At 37.6% G+C, this 17,693-nt stretch overlaps 1 protein-coding gene and 1 long non-coding RNA gene across 5 annotated transcripts in view; one reads left to right on the top strand and one right to left on the bottom strand.

The window, feature by feature from the left end:
• HYCC1 (hyccin PI4KA lipid kinase complex subunit 1) overlaps positions 1-17,693 on the bottom strand; it is a 36,903-nt gene that overhangs the window by 15,043 nt on the left and 4,167 nt on the right. For all 3 annotated transcript variants that reach the window (XM_090142678.1, XM_031590092.2, XM_031590095.2), the window contains exons 3-4: positions 6,078-6,157; positions 3,523-3,624 (exon numbers count right to left, since the gene is read on the bottom strand). In XM_090142678.1, coding sequence (XP_089998804.1) covers positions 3,523-3,624; positions 6,078-6,128 — 153 coding nt within the window. In that variant the 5' untranslated portion in view covers positions 6,129-6,157. The remainder of the gene's footprint in view (positions 1-3,522; positions 3,625-6,077; positions 6,158-17,693) is intronic.
• On the top strand, positions 5,283-17,104 carry LOC149917487 (uncharacterized). 2 transcript variants are annotated; one of them, XR_016467754.1, is made up of 4 exons: positions 5,283-5,659; positions 6,473-6,658; positions 8,379-8,497; positions 9,527-17,104. It is a non-coding gene; the product is annotated as an uncharacterized LOC149917487 (long non-coding RNA). The 2 variants fall into 2 exon arrangements; XR_016467753.1 differs by having other exon boundaries at positions 8,379-17,104.

Below are 17,693 nucleotides of genomic sequence, written 5' to 3'. Positions count from 1 at the left end.
TCAGTAGGGGAAAAGCTGATAGATGTTCCACTGTAGCTACCTGGGAGTGATCAGCCTGCTAATTACCCAGTCACTTTGTGCAATTTCAGGCTTCTACACTTTAGATGATACAAGTGGAGTCTTCCATCACAACAGAAATACTGTTGCAACAGCTTCATCTCCTTTTTTAGCTCATTTGCTCTAACCTCACCGGCTTAAGTAGAGGATGCTTACTATCGCTGCATCTCATACCACAACCTCAATACATCATCTACATGGAAAAAAAACCAGTCCAAAAGGCCTTGTTATTCTAGAGCTCCAACAACGAACACACAAAAGTCTAAAGATTTTACTCTGCAACTGAGAAGAGCTACAGGACACTTGTATTCACAGTACTACAACAACTTACTGTACAGTAGATCAACTAAATCCTTCCATTCTTCCAGACGCTTCAATGTATTCATAGGGTGTTAAGACAAAAAAAAAAAAAAAAGCCTCCACTAAAGATCGATATACAGTGTTAACTATGTGTCACTACATGGAGGTAAAGATTGTCCACAACAGTAGATGCTTTCAAAGTGAGCAGAACTGGATGCTGAGGCCTCAGTCAATACAAAAATCAAAAAGTTTTTGACAGCAAACATAGCAAACTGCTCATAAGAATTTGCAACTGTTATAGGATTTGTTCTTTATGCTCCTCAAAATGCCCCTTAAAAAATGGAATTGGGTTTAAAAAAAAAAAGTCTAACTAAACATTGTAAATCAAGTGTTTTTAAGCAGTTACAAATAGCAGAAACTACTCCTTTAAAAGAATCTAGGTAGTAGTTGCACTTGTACTTGCAAATTTTACAAACTGAAATCTGAGATTCCAGCTTTTTAGAATTCAACTCCTCAACTTCAGCTAGCATATTAAAAATCATTACACAAAATGTGACATTCTCCAACTGCAAATCTCAAAAGACTGGATTTAAATGCAACACATCTGAAGGATTAGTTTTACTGCTTTGTTTCTTACCTCGGAGGCTTAACATCTCTCAATGGTTCATTTATATGACTCACAGAAACAGACTCTAAATTAATTTAAATACCAGGAATGTTAAGGATAGTAATAGATTGAAATGTGTTCCTACACAAAAATCCCCAGAAGTTTCAACCTGAAAGTGACAGAATGAAAATCAAACAGGCTAGTCTCTAAAATGCGTATCTAAGACACTGTAATCACGAGAATTGCCACTGCACTTGAGAAAGGAAGGCACTATCCAGCATCTTCCTGAAAATTCTTAGATTGTGATACATGTACAGACATGTACAGATATAAAGTACAGATATGTACTTTATTGTCAGTAACATGCAGATCATGTTTTCCATTCATTTAGCTCAGAAAATTGTGAAAACCTAAGGCAAAAAAGCATACCAAGCTCAACTAGTCTCTTCCTGAAGCTGATTAGCAAAGATCCTTCTAGAAGACTTTACCAGCACAAGTGCTTTCCATCTTCAGCTTACATATTTCACAAAATTTGCATGCTTCCTTTAATGAAGTATCAGTTCAGAATGATGTGCTTGAACTTTGGAAGGCACAGAAATAGCTCTGACAGGTATCCACGTTCACATCGTTATCTCAGTTGAGACAGCTTTGTATCAGCACGTTTCAATGCGTAATCAGTACAAAAACAGATATTCTTTCTTGAAATGCCACCACATGCTAAAACCTAATATCAAAACACACGAGTTGTTGCTGTTCCAAGATAATGTTTTCACACTAAACCAGTTCTAAAAAGTATGAAAACTTCTAATGCCGGAACAGAAGAACACTGAAGTAATTTCATCCCTCCTCCTTTGAAGTTGTATCCAGACACGTCGGACATTTCAATTCACAATTTCGAGTACTTATGTTTCCTAATGCAAATACCTGAATGGCTGCTATCTGAAAGGACAGCAGTACAGCTCTAGGTACACAATAAACAATCTCAAATTTGTGAAGAAACAAAATCTTTCAGAAAAAAAGCTTGCCACTGAATTTCTTGAGTGACTGCTCAGTTAAAAGGCCTTTAAATATTCACATCTACTGAAGACTCTTCTACTGAATTATATTTTCCACACCAGAGGGACAGTAACCTCGAAACAACCAATAAAGCCTTTGCCAACAAAGCTATTATGAAACTGCTATTTCTCAGTACAGCAAACACTAGTAGTTCATTTCTCTCAACAAATGCTACATTTTCAGAAATGCAAACAAGGTATATGAAAGGCAAATGTACAATGCAGGTGATAAATCTCAAAAACAGAAAGAATTTGCTTGCTTTTTTAAATTGCTAGTTTAGAAGTATTTCCTCTATGTGGAAAGCTCCAGGTACCCCATTCCACAAAGTTTCAGGCAGTAAGAATGGCACAAATAAAAATTTTAGGAGCACTGTCAGCACTGGCATTTCAATTTCAAGATTCAGTTAACAGGGGAATCTTAATTATCCCCTCCCAAAATTATCTTTTTGAGCAGGATTTTCAAGGCTTAGCAACCATCTTGCAAAAGTCCGTGACAAAACTAGTGATAGCCATCAGTAGTAATAAATTACAGAACATGAAAGTATCAGTTTGGCTATCAACAGGGAGACTCATCGCAGTAATTTACACATTGATATGCATTCTGAAGACCAGGCAAGCTTGACTCAGTATTTGGAATGACTCAGAACGCTTTCCTGAGCAGCACAGAAAAGTGAAATGACATTTCTTCTCTGCTGTACAACCTGTATTTCTGTACCAGCATTCTCTCCAAAAAATGTACGAACACTGGAAGCATTTTACCCTGTGCCCACCATTGGCATTATCTCAATTTTGGAGAGGCTCCTTATGTTGCACCTTTTCCAGAAGAGGCATAAGAACTCCATGTAGTTTCAAAAACAGTAATACACAAAGGTTTGTTGGATGGGAGAGAGTGTGACCAGATACAGCTAACACCAATTCAGGATGTTCTGTTCTCACTTAGACATTTCAAGAGAAGCACAGTCATGGTGCATGAACCATTCTTTACATGGGCACAGTGCAAACCTGCCCCATTCCACCTCAAAATTTCTAAGGAATTGACAGATCAGTGCTGAAGTGATGAAAGAAAGGCATAAAGCCCTAAATCAAATCCAAAGCAATAATATGAAAGGAATGCAAAACTATCTAACATTATCTCTTGTCATATAAACAAACAAGCTTCTGGTAGCTACAGATTCATATTCAAGTTATGATGAATCACAAAAATAATTCAGTCAAACATCTTTTCAATTCCTTAACATATTTCTCATTTCCATGCATGGATCCTGATTACGATCTACAAGATCAGTTACAATCAGCAAGTAAGAAACAAATCTACAGATAGTGTTCATAGTACTATATTCTTGCTAAGAACACATTCCATAACATTAAAAGGGAAACATTGTGATGAAGACTCTTCATGTAGTTCACGTAGTTAGAACAGAATTAACTATTTCACAGCATGCAAGGTTTTACTCTATTTTGCTGGTGTTATATCAGTCATTATGAGAGACACAATTCACTCACTTCACTTTGTGGCTCCTGAATTACTCTGTAAAGAGATGAAATCAGAGCACTCTTGTCTTTCAGGTTTGTAGCATAGCTGGATATGGATGCTTCTGGCAGTGTCTGAAAAACATATAGATATCTATTTTAGTTAGAAAAAATAAGGTTTGATCATTAAAATGTAGCAGCTATTTCAACAACTGTTTTCCATTAGAAGTTACTATTTATCAGAGTTTACAGTGAACTAAAACTTGTTTCATAAGGAAATCCTTGCTATAGTAATCATCATTTTTCACAGCAGCAAGGTTGGCAGAAGACACATAGCACTATCAGTTAGCAGACAGCTTCTTTAAGAGATTAATGACATTCAATGGGAAATCGTTTAAAAAAAAAAAAGGGGGGGGGAGTTTCAGAAGTGCAGTGCCACTGAAAATACATAATGTTCTGAAACCAGAAAAAAATTGCAATGCACTTCCCACTCTTTGCTGGTGTCAGTGACAACACATGCCCACTGTGAAATTTAAATACTGTGAAAGCTCGCTGTTTGCAGACCTGTGCTTTACTGTCAAGACTGACAGTACACAGACTGTAAATGTTATTACAGGATACATCATTACCTGAAAGAACATAAACTCAGGTTGACATGAACAGCTAACCTTTAATATAAATGGGTTTCCTTAGAGTACTTAAGAGGTTAAAAAGCTAATCTTTTTGGCAATCCTTTGGAAGTTGTACATCTAAACTTATTATTCATAGCTCCTACAGTACTACTTTTCTGCAGTCCTTCAAAGGAAATCATATTCCATTATAAAGACAGGAAAACAGAGTGTATCTAGCTAGACCAGGACAAAAATCTGTACTCAAATAAGTCCCAGCCTATACTCAGACCAGCAAGATCGCACCACACTGTTGATATCAGGAGGAGAAACAAAAAACAGAACAAAAAGCCAGTAGCAAAGCTTGAAAATATATCCAGCAGAATTTCACAAATGCCAGCTAGTAGTTTCTGGGGTTTAGGTTGTGCGTGCGCATCCAACTTTCAATTTCTGTTATAAAAAGTTTCCATTTATTCAGTAGCAGGACTACTGAACACTATGCTGAGGACTTGCAGGACATTTCAACAATAGCAAGAGCCATCCAAGAAGTTATTCAAGACAAAGTCTAACACAAAGAAATAAGGCTGATCTAGAATCCACTTGGGTCCAAAATGGAGGTACGCTGCTTTTTCTTCTAGTCACAACATTCTTAACACCTTCAATTTCAGCATCTTACTGATACAAACACAGCATGTGAATCTTCCAGTCAGGGTGTTTCAAGAACACAGTTTGACCATGATTACAAGGTATGGTTTAGTAAACTAGGGTTATAATCCTAAGCTTTTCTTTCTAGTGATTAAGCTTGCAAAAGTATTGAACTTTGTTACAAAGCAATGTTACAAAGACATGTTCCACTTTTTGGTTGTTAGCAAACCAGAGAGTACAACTTAATAAAAGGGAGCTGTATGATTCATCCCTCTCTGAAGGTAGGGACCATTAGCTGTGCCACAAAATTCCTATCAAGTTTCTAAACAGAAAACACTGAATCAGAATATTGTAAGAAGGATGCTACTTCCACTTGCAACGTTCTTTCAAGTTACATAAACATTACACACTGATAAAGCACTGGGCAAGCTTGACAAACTTGTTCTGAAGCAACAGAAAATCTTAGCTTTGTAACAGAAGATACAGATAAGCTAGTTTTTAACGAAGCCAGTGTTTCTATCTGCTGTTGTGTTTGCCTGAGGACATAGAAAACTGACAATTCTTTACTTCAAAGTTGTCTTTACTGCTGGTAGAGCAAACACTCTGGAAATAAACAACACTGAAGGAAAAAAAAAAAAAAAGTTGTGGCTTTACTTGTTAAACCCAAACATTTTTTCCTGTGGTAAAGACAGAAAGAGATAATGCATGATATCCACTTCCTGCTTTCAGATGTTTCCTTCCATAGCATTTGCCCCTCTCAGAGTCAGAATCGACCTCACATACTGACAGCACAATGGCTGAGGAATACCATCTGCAAGGAACAGACCTGGACATCTAACTGTAAATAAGTGCTCTGAATGGAAAAAAATAAGCAATCAGAACTACAGCACATGACGGAAGTTCAGCAAGTTCAACAGGTAAAGTGATCAGCAGCCATCACAGCAACTATCACAAAGCACTGAATTTCTAAAAATAAAACTTAAAGAAGCTAGACCAGAAAGAATGAGCATGAATAACTCACTCGTGTAGTCCATACCGAGGTAAATGAGAGAAAAAAATTGAAAGCCTGAGATTTGGGGTACAACATTATAGCCTGCAGTACATTTTTTGCCATAGACCACTGAAGATTATTTCCTGGATCAGGAAGCAGGCAATCCCAAAGAAGACAATGAAAACAAGATATCTTTCAAGTCAATAGTTGTATACATTAGATTACCTTAAAATCCAAGGTTGCTAATCATCTTCATTTTCTACAGCAGTCACACACTCCTGCATACCACTCCAGCAGCAATTCAGATACCACTGGTTAACTATCTGATGGTGTATTATTATTACCTTGAACTCCGATAACCATTCCTCCACAAGCCCAGTATCCACAGCTAACATCTTCCAACATCCGTTCCAAAACCTTCAGCCTGAAAGAATATGCAAACAGTTTGTAAGAACTCTGCAATCACTGCATTAAATACATGATTAGATTAAGTTTCTGCGAATATTTAAAGAATCTTATCATGCTTTTACTCATTAACATTTCACATGCTGACATACTTTGAACTTTTATTCCACTTCGCTTTTGCGAGCTGCTGGAAGGATTAAGCATGAGTCGTCATCTACAGCAGCTTAATAAATTCCAAATACGTACTGTGTGGGAAGTGTAACAAGTCAAAGATTTGTAGAAGGGGCATTCTGAAAACAAAATATTACCTTCTTAATTTCTATTTATTTTTCAGCTTACAGAAAGAGAGAAAACTATACAAACTCGCTGAATAGAAATTACTGTTCAAGCTTCTTCTAGACAACTGTTTTCTTAACTTGGAGAAGGACACCAAAAGAATGATGAAAACCTTTCAATCCACCTCTATCACCACAGCTGAAAGACAAGACAACGAGCCTGCAGCCTCAGCATGAAGGCCAAGGTAGAATTCCTTGCCTAATTCCTCAGTCAGAGCAAGACCAGTGGTACTCAGACGAATACAAAAGATGCAGAGTGGCTTCTGAAACTCATCCCTTTTTTCCCTTAATGTATTTAAAAAACATCTTACAACAACTGTTCTTTGGAACAGTTTATTCTGAAGCTAAGGGCAGCATACCATTAAGATAAAAAACTACTAAAAGCTAAAAGCATGCTATGGAGGGTGCTCTAGGCATATGTACATTATTCTACATTAACTTACCAAATTGAGATCGTGTATTTCAAGCAATGACAAATACTCATCTCAGGAGAAAATTAACAGTTACTTGAAGAAACATTCAGACATGAGATACCTTATCAGACTCTTCCAGTTTAAAATTAATTAAGTTCTGATATTCGAGCATGGGCATATATGAGAAGTTACAAACAAGGAAAGAGGGGAAGAATTGTCTCATAACATAAATAATTTCAAGAATTTAATTAAGAAAAGAACCAGGCATGATAATGGTGAGAGCTGTAGGGCTGTAAGGCCTCCAGAAAAAGGAGGAAAAAGTTGCTTATGAAAGGTTTCACTTTAAAAGAGAAGTACTTCAGTACTTTTGAGGTTTGTAAGAGAATAACTATCCAACATGCACTGCAAAAGTAGTAAGACTGGACAGGCTATCTAGAAACTTCTTGCATCACAAGATGTATTCATACAAAACATACAAAACAACAGCACAGATTATGCCAAAGGAAGGGGAGAAGGCAAGGAGGGGAACAGATGAGCAGCTTAATCATTAGTTGAAGTCACGAGTTCTTAACGATCTAAATTTCAATAAAGAGGCACAATGAAAATGAGATCCATTTTAAATGACCATGAGGTGCAGCTATGATCTCTATGAACCCGCATTAGAAAGACCCAATGCATACCACAAAACCCACTAAGAACACAGTTCCTTCCTTCTCTCGTTTAGAGAAGAAATTCTTCTGGAAGAAAACATAAGAAAGGTTTGTTTCTGGTTTTGAAACTAGTCAGGTTTGGGTTTTGCTTTCTCTTTTAAGTGATGACTGAAAAACAGTTCATTGTAGTCAGAAAACTGACACAGCTAGCACAAGCAAAAAATAAGAACTCACAGCATTACTGGGAAAGAATTTAACCTAGTAAATCTACAGCCTGGTCAGGGAATGAAATCTAAACTCTTTGGGAAAACAGCTAGTGCAGCTAGCTGCTCCAGAAAGACATGAGAGGAAATCACAAAGGAAACTCACCTAGCTAAATATCAGCTCTTTCTGACCAGCTCTGATGACCTCTAAAGGTGTTAAGAAGATATGGATTAGTAGCCTCTGAATTGAATCAGGTTTCTGTGCCAAACCCTGATGCAAAAGCATAGCTTTCATGATAACACCACTGTGTGCTAACAAACACAAAGGCTAGACCGACTGCAATTACTGAACCAACAGCCTCATCATTTCCTACAGTCACACCTGCCAGCCCTACTTTTATTCCTGAAGGCAGACAAAGGCTTCTGCAATGCCTTATGTTTCAGCAGGGCTGACAATAGTAACCATTCTTTTCTGAGCCTCATCTATAGCATAAATGCTTGCACTAATATTGACTTCTGCATCCAGGAGTCCTGGATACTCCAGTTCATAGCTGACAACAAGTTTATGGTTTATTACACATGCAGTATATAATTTTGTTTTTTACCTATTTAAGTTGATCTACCAAATGTTCTTTTCAGACTAAAGACTTCCAGAGAACACAAAATTTGACCAGTGAAAATAATAAGAGCATCTTTGCCTGGCACTATCCATTGGGCTAAGAATGACACTTCAAGACTTAACGACATTGTATTTGAAGGTAAGTCTTTTTGTTGGTATGTCAGGCACAAGCATAGGCTATAGAAAGCTGAACTAAAAGAAAAAGGAAGCATTTTTGCTGACTGGGTCACAGAAAACGTAGACTGTATTTATTTTATCTTGATGCATAAAAAGAAGTCACACACCCTTCTGAATAAATGTTTCAAACTTAAGCACACACGCGTCTACAGCAACACACTTACAAGTGTCACAGATAAAACCTAATTGTCCACTTCTTTTCCTTGAAGACAAATATTATGATTACTTATTAGACTGATGTTCCCAGAAGAAAGAAGCACCAATTTCATACAGCAAGTATGCGAGGTCTATTTAAACAGGCAGACAACCACCTGTTTTGCTGGGGATTGCCAAGTTTTGTACTGGCTAGAGAGACCATGCTGGTCTTCAACAATGGACAGATTTGGCAAACACATACTGAGATTGCTCTAAAAGAAGGACTAACAAATCTAACAACGCAAGTTTTTTCTTAGCACTAGACACATATTTTTCTTAGTTTGTGCCACACACAAAGCAAAGCAACTTTAGAAGACTTATTCATTGCAAGTCTTACCACATTACTTCACACTTGTCACATGATGAAAACAAGCATAAGTACAGCAGCCCAGCTAACACATGGCAGACTTAACTGCTTATATTAGACCTGCGAGTTAAAAGCATTTTGGAGTACCTTCCACAAGACTTTCACCTGGATTAGCAGCAAGAAATAGGATTCATACTAAACAATAAGTAACAAACAAGCTGGGCTAGTAGAACACTTATTTAAAATAAGCATACATAAAACCATATAGACCTTACTAATCTCTAACATTAGAACCCTGTTCCACTTGAGCACTAATATCCACAAGAAAAGAATCTAACTCATATTCCACTCAAAGTCTGCAACCCATTTTGACATAGCTTGATATGTTCCCAAGCAATAAGCTGAGTAAGAGCAGCAAATAGATCTTGTTCTGTTCTCATACCGTAAGAAAATTCTTTGATAGGAGACGGCAATTTTTCTTTGTTTCAGGATAAATAGTGCATCTAGAATAAGATATAAAGTAAGCTTACCTGAGAAAAACCAAGTCTTGTTTGGAAAGGTCTCTATAAACTGTCTATGAAGACACCCATTATAGCACAAATACATCAGGAACTTACTGCTTCAGTAACAGAGGCAGGGAGAAGCTGCTATGCACCAAGCTGGTGGAGGGCAAGCCAAGATCAATGAAAATATATTCTCTGGTAAATCTACAAATGTATTCATCAACTCAAATGGCTTCAATTTTCTGTATCTGTCACTCAAGAGTTTTCCGTCATGCAATAATACAAATGATGGCCTTGAATGAAATCAGACAACAGACACGCAGGCTGTTCTTAACAAATAAAGAAGAAAATCTCACAATAGGTGGCTATCCTATTTTTCAAAGCTGCCCAGCCTTTGCAGAATTTATCCACAGGATGTGTGTGCGTGTGTGAATGAACTCTGGATGAAGTACAAGGAGGCTGGACTTGGATGAAGAATGAACACTTGCGTTCAGAAGTGACCTTCTGGAATCACAGTGTGAGGCACTGGATAGTGGAAAAAAACAAAACCAGGATCCAAAAACTGATCACGTCCCATCCTTTGGGAACTGCTGGAAGAGGAGGAAAAGCATATATTGTGCCTTTACCTAATCTGAAAAGCATCTGCTTGGAAGTTTGTACACTTGCTAAGAAACAGGGTTTTTTTTCAGTATTCAGTTAAACAGAACTACAGGAAATACATTGCAAAACACCATGATTTTTTATCAACTACCAGCCAAATTTGTGAACTCAACTCAGAAAAGTAACAAAACAAAATTCTGAGCATTCTTTTACAATGCACCAGTCCCATAAGAAACCAAGTCCCTGGTACATGTTAATCTTTTTTTTTTTTTTTTTTTTTTTTTAATACATAGTTCATTTTCAGAAGTAGGGAACAGCCCACTAGGACTCAACATTTTTGGGTGGGGAGAAATTTTGGATCAGCTCTGTATATTATGTCAAGTTCACTTAAGGAATACAGTCTATACTTGGAGCACACGTTACTAAGCCCTTTTCTCTCTCAGCTCATTTCAAAGATGAGGACAAAACCTTGGTAGGCCTCAGAAGAGGACACAGCACTCAAGAAAGTGTATCCCTAACTAAATCAACAATGAAGCAAACTTATTTTCCACTGGTGTTAATGCATGACTAATGCATATTCTAGTGATGCAGTGATCTATTCATTAATTATGAAATTTCAAATACTGTCAAACTATCTCTTAAAACAGATTCTTGAGTTGCAGTAGTGGATAGCAAATTACTCAAAGTCTGTCAAGCTGCTCTGGGCTTTGAAAATCACTTTGGAACATTCTAAAAACCACAAAGGCCAGGTCTGGCTTCTTGACATTTTTCAAACTTGCACAAAGAGGAAGAAACAAAAAAAACCCATTGTACTGAGCCTGAAACAGTCACATGCTCAATGCATGCAACGCTCATAGATTCAGCATCAAATATTCTCTTGTAATTGCTGCCTTTGTAGTAAAAGCAGGCATTGTGAACAAGATAGCTAAAGGTGCTCCAAGTGTCACTGACGCAGGCTCAAACAAACTCCTAAAATGACAATAGACAGCCATTTAGCAGCTTCTAATATGATAACTAACAAGTGCTAAGGCTCAAAACAGAAGGAGTTACCAAAGATAGTGCCAAGGAAGCATGTATTGATTCCCAAGTCAGAGTACATTAAGTTTACACAAATGCACAGAAAAAGCCCGGATGCATCCAGGGAAGAAGAAACCATCAGCAGCCACTAAATGTAGGAACACATCCTCTAGTTCAGAAAGTCCATGTCAGAAGCTAATCCCCAAGAAGCTGACTACTCATCTAGCTTTCCCTATCACCGCATGCCTGGCTTTCCTGTCTAGGAGCCTATTAACAGTGTTAGACAAACAAGCTTCAGAAATTCTAGTTTGACTCAGTTTGGTCAATACCCCAGTTATCTTCACAACTGCAGCACCAAAACCATACCAACACTCAGCTTGTTTCCAGTGTGTTTGGTTTTTTTTGTTTCCTTTACAGGTTACAGAACCTTAAGAGCTGAAAATGCAATGAATGTGAATTTCATGAACTGTTTTCCAGTTTTGTGCCTTTTCTTCCTCCTCTGGCACCCAGTCCATCAGCACAAGAAGCAAATGCCTTACTTGCAGCTAATGTTTTATTATAGACCAGAGAACAGCAGCCTTGAAATGTCAGTGGTATTGTCCATGACAGACTTAAATAAGATTACCTGATCTTGTACTTATATGCTTCTTGAATGGCTCACTGTTGAAATATGATAATGTTTGGCACTCACAGATAATGAAAAAAATAATTAAACTGAAGCAAGAAAGCGTACGGTAGGCTGCACAGAAATGACAGAAAGCTGCCTCAGATGCAGTTGTTTCTTGTGTTAAGGATACAGCACCATAGAATGCTGACACTACGCTGCCCAAAATCCTACACACAAGTACTGGGTGTATCAAACTACAGCTCACCCTTCTAGAGCTCTGAAATTCTGTAAACACAGCTGGGGGAAGCAACAATTGAGGTCACAATGCCATTTCTCAGGCTGGCCATATGTGATCCAAACCAGTTCTGGAGAAAGCTTTCTATAGTCTTGAGCAGTGGTTGGGTACCTTAAGCATGTGCTGTAGAAGATTTTTATTCTGATCTTTGACTCCTGGCAGTTACATTCGCTCCATTTCTGATTAGAGAGCAACAATTATAAACCACCTTTGTACACAACCAGCTTTGTACTTGCCCTTTACCAGGCAGAAGATAACTCTTCAAACACAACCAGATGACTCATTTCAGCTAAATAAATCATCATACAGAAGTAAGATTTAATATTGATATAGTCCCTTGAATTTATACAAGCCACAATAAGTCAGATTTAAACTGTTAAAGCTGCACAAAAGCAACCCTAATAGTACAGTACCAAACTGGAATAAAGTTAAATAACTTCTATAGCTTGATTTTATTGCTACCGTCTGCAAAAAAGCACACCTTAAACAAAACCATTGTCCTCGTAACCACAGCATCGGCGCAAACCAGCTACAGTAAGCCAATTTACCGTAGTTACATGCCATTCTCCAGCTTGCAGATGCCCTACTCTGTTTCAAGCTACTTCATTTGCAGTATATCCTCAAGCGTAAGTTTTCCTATGAACTGTAATAAACCAATACCTCCATGCATTATAGGAAAATAAAGCAAGAGCTATCACTTTCAAACCAGTTGTTCTGAGCAACCGAAATATACTTACTTCCCCTTTTGTTCTGTTCCACACAAACACTGTTCTTCCAATCTCTTAAAAAAAGCAGATATAAACAACCTAGCCTCGGACAAAATAAGAAAACTGGTTGAAAAATCTTGTTTTAAACTCTGTCTGTAGTTATTTTGGCTTAATAGAGTTATCAGTTTCACATACACAAAATAAAATCAAAGCAATAACTGAATGAATCACAAGGAAAGAGAGTTTAAACTAAGGCATTGTTAAAGGGAGTACAATCAAAAGCTCAACCAAACATCTGAACTAACAAAGAGAATTATGTGAAAAGGAACAGTGTGCTAATACCACTGAAGTCACCTAATCCACACTGGTTTACCAGGTTTTGCTCTAGCCAGAAAATTTCACAATATTAAAATAAAGGTATTATCTTTACTCTCTGAAAGAATTAAAAAGCTTTAAAAAAAGTTATCCGCTTTTCTTACATGTCAGCACTGCTGTATCTTATGTCAAGACTAAGTAATAGCACAGTACCCAACCCAGGGCTCTCACCACCTCTGTAAGGGAACACAGTGCTGCAGAAGTTATCCACTTCCAAGAATTCTCCACACAACTCAAAACAAAGCAAAGCTACTGGACCTCTTTCCCCTAGGCCCAAAGGATGCTACACCACGATGAAGCCAGAAAGTACCCCTGAAACCCTAAAACAAATTCAAAATGGTGAAATAGAATAAACTATGCAGAGAGAACAATCACGTTGCAGCTTTTGTTTCAGTGCCACGTGCAAGCTTGGAACAGCCAACCAAAAACCTTAACAAGAACACTAATCATTATTATGCTGGCAACACCATGAACTCTAGTTACCTTCTCTGCATCATCAAACTTCAGTTCTATTGTAGTTTCCCTTTACTAACAGTTGCTCATTTCATCTAGCTGTTTGTGAAGTCTGCTTACTGCTAATTTTAAAAACAAGTCTTCCCTCCTGTGAAAACTGCAAGTCACTTCCAATTAGTTCCTTTGTAAGAGATCAAAAAGAAAGGTGTCAGGTAATTCAGCAGAAAAGACTGTTGATGTAATGAGCAAATAAGCAGATGCCGCACAACAGCTTGAGTATGACCTAAAAAGCACGTAGAGCACTGAGCGGAGGCTGTGCTCAGCATCAACTGTTAAAGGCACGATCCCAACACCTTCTAGCATAACAGCTAGTTATGAAAGAAGAAAGCTAGAGAAAGCAGAAGAGTGTATCTAGCGAAGAGTTAAGCAGTGGCTCTTACCAACAGAAAGATTTAGCTCACAAAGGTGCAGCAATCAGAGGAAGCTTTTCACCTTCCACTTTTCAGCAGCAACCTTAAGAATGCAACACTTGGGCAAAACCTCTTGGCTCTCCTTTCTCCGAGCAGGATTTCAGGAGATTTGCCCATTTCCAACTCCAGTCTAGGTAGCTACTGCTTGCCTAATCTGAAAGGCAGAGATTCCTGCCTACAGACCAACAGAAGCCATACACAAGTTACAGGAAGCTGCATTTTCCAAAAGAGAGCTACGTCAACACTGAAAATAATCTCAGGACTTTGTTTGCTTGAAGTGGTGTTCCTAGAAGTAGTGATCAGTACATTAATGTTTGGTTACAAATTCAGAGCCCTATTCTGGAGCACAGACTTCAGGACTCAGTCTAATAAATATGTCTGCAGCCTGAAAACAAAGCAATCAAAATTTGTTTCTATAGTAATCTCAACTCTATGGACTTCAACTTGTAAACAGAATGCACTAAATCAAGTTCCAAGAGGCAAATGAAAAATCATTTGAACTGCAGATGTGATTATGACAATGCATGAAATTGGTCATTGACTGCACACAGATTTGGGACACAGTGGACTCAAATGAACCAGAGCTGAACAACATCAGGACAGCTTATTAGCCCTAGGAAGCAAAACATTATGTTCATGAACACTGTCAAACCCATAGCAAAGAGGAGTTGCAATGAAGCAAAAGTAAAGCAAGCTATCCCATGAGAGGAAGTGATAGATAACAAAATGAAAATAAATCAGTGACCAGTCACTTTTCAAACAGTATGACATTGTTTTCAAGGACAGAGAGAGGTATAATTGTTCAGTGCAAAAGGATTGTACTTCCATCATCAAAAATGAGCAACAACATTTGAGGAACCTCTTAAAGGGTAAATGTGGTATCAGCTGGTTCCTGTTGGTTTCATCATCCGGTTAACTTCCTATTCATATTTTTCAAGTTCTCAGTTTACTGTGCAAGCAGAGACGTCATGTAAGGGTTTCTCCTCCCTCTGATGTCAAGCATACCTACACCCTACTAAATTACTAAATTTATATGGGACTTTGATTCCACCACACTGAAAAGCAGTTATAAATGGTTAAGTGATTTAGCTCTTGTCATATTATTTCATGGGAACAAAGCTGGACTATCATCCACTGCTTTACCAAAATAGGGCAAAGCATCTAGGACATTTTTAAATACCACTGAAACAGGAATGAATCAAAGATTTGGATTAATTCCTTAAGGAATAAATGTGTATGTATATGGAGCTGCACAGTTTAGAAATCTTTTCCAGTTAGGCTACGTTTCTGGTGGAAAATTCTTACTGGGTTTTCCCAATACATCTACAGCTTGCCAATAGTTTGGCGTATCAGTCAAAATAACCATTACAGACTAATAAGACCTTCTGGTAATCACTGCTAATGCATCTGCTTTGGAGACTCATCATTTTGATGCAAGACAAAAAGGCTTTTGTGTATGTATTAAAAATGCATACACAAAAAAAGGCAGCAAAGAAATTAAAGTTAGCAGGGATTTCATCATGTTAGAGACTGACTGAGTAGATTACCAAGTGCTGCAAGAGCAGTTCTGCTATATTTGCACAAACAACTGAAAAAGCAACACAATTTGAAATCAAGTTTACAAAGTATCTTGACTGAGTGCAACCAATTCTAGCTGAAAACAGAATCCAAGTACTTCAAGCTGCATCATTAATTACTCTGCCAAACAGATGTTTCCTTTGATTGTGTTTCACTACGTGAGGTGACAAAAGTGATTGTCTGAAACGTAGTGCTTCATGACAGCACAACAACAGTGTGGTGAAAATACCTACCATTTACAGGAATTACATGAAATGCTGCTGAGATAATAGGGGGAGAGAGACAGCTTGATTTTTTATTTCTCCTATAAACCTCACAGTTAAATGTAAAACACATTTTCTTCAGCAAGAGAGAAATTGGTAAATACCATAGCAATGCTCACAAAGCTGTGTGAGCAGATGTACAGAATTACTTTCAAAAAGCTATCACATGCTTCTCTGGCTGCTGCAATGGCAATACAGCTCAAAGGAGGGAAAAAAAAAAAAAAAAAAAAAAGCAGGAACCTCTTACTCTTTCTCAGTCTGATACACAGAGTAAATACAACTGGCAGTGCAAGAGATATAAGAGGAAAGACCAAAGCCTAAAAGCACAGCATGAAACAGCTAAACAACCTAAAGAGAGGCAATAAGAAAAGTATTATCTTAACCAAGTAGGCAGTAATTGGCTCAGCCAGATGTGCTACTAACCACAAACTGGAAAAAAGTCAGAATGACATTGCCAAAATCCAGTGTAAAGTTACCGTAAGGAACATTAAATTGTTGCTCTAGTAGTAATTACCAGGAGCTATGGAAGTCCCTTCTAACACAAAATACATGAAATTGCAGTCTGACTTTACAACCTATTTCACCTCTGGAAGAGAACTGCATAAATTCCTTCAGCCAGCAGGCACAGAAAAAAATCTTACTGTGGAACAAAGTTTCCAATTCTGTACCTGAACATCCTATACAGATACAGAGGGATAATGTTAATGTAGCATACCCAGCATGCCTTAAAGAACAGACATATTGTTTGAAAATATGCAAATATCCTAAGATTGAGGGATGACATATGGCAATAAAAACTATTTAGAGATTTTTAATATTTATTAGGTCAACTTAAAGCTTTCTCGTATTCGAGTCATTTCCTTCAATACAGGAAATTCATCAGGATTAAAAAGAATTCAAATTACAAAACAATTGTATTTAGGTTTGAGAAGAGGATTTAAGTACTTGTAAACAAACCACAGTGATATAGTACAGCCCTGTCCATTAACCAGTCACACATGAAGACCTTCTGTTATCTAACACAAGCTAACATACAACACTCAGACTGCTAGACAGCTTAATTAGTGAGTATTAGACTTTATTCTCTAACTCCAATCAAAAATCTTCCCACAAGAATCTATACAGTTTTGCACAAAGTACACATTCAAAGTGCAGTGGGCTGCTTCTCCACTGTTCTAAAAGGAAAAAAAAAAAAAGAATTGAAATAAATACAATAATAGTACTGAACTGTGGTGTTTAGTACTAACAGAAATATTAAGGTTGTATGCACTATTCAGCAGGTTGAATGAACACCTTGCTGAAGCTTTATTTATCTAGTGCAAACAGTAGGAAACTTAAGGAGACAGCATGGCTTGAAGCACTCAAGTGAGTTAATTAGTATCCAGTGCAGCTTCAGAGCATGCCATGTTACTTTTAATTAAAGGTTAGCTTCCAAACAAAAAAGAAAAGTAACAAAAAGCAAAGGATATCTTATCTCTTACTTAAGAGAGCTGCCTTCAACAGCTGTCAGAAGGACTGGAAACATACAAAGCTTCTGTCACTAAATTTAGAATAAGAGTACTTATTCCAATCACGATGGAAAGCAGATACTCTGACCTGTGCATCAGCCAGGGCGTGTTCTCACTGTTCAGCTGGTATTGCTTTTACCTACATGTCTTCGCTGTGCTTTGTTTGCTGCACAGCGTTTCTTCTCACCCACAGTTAGAGACAGAAGAGCATAAACATACATCTGCTTTGGAGAGATAACCCATTTCCAATCTCCCTCTGAACAACCAGGTGATATGCAAC

The sequence above is a fragment of the Phasianus colchicus genome, chromosome 6, assembly GCF_987193195.1.
Source record: "Phasianus colchicus chromosome 6, bPhaCol1.hap1.1, whole genome shotgun sequence".
In the NCBI taxonomy this organism is placed as follows: Eukaryota; Metazoa; Chordata; class Aves; order Galliformes; family Phasianidae; genus Phasianus; species Phasianus colchicus.
The sequence above is the reverse complement of the archived record's forward strand: the minus strand, read 5'-3'. Positions and strand labels throughout refer to the sequence as shown.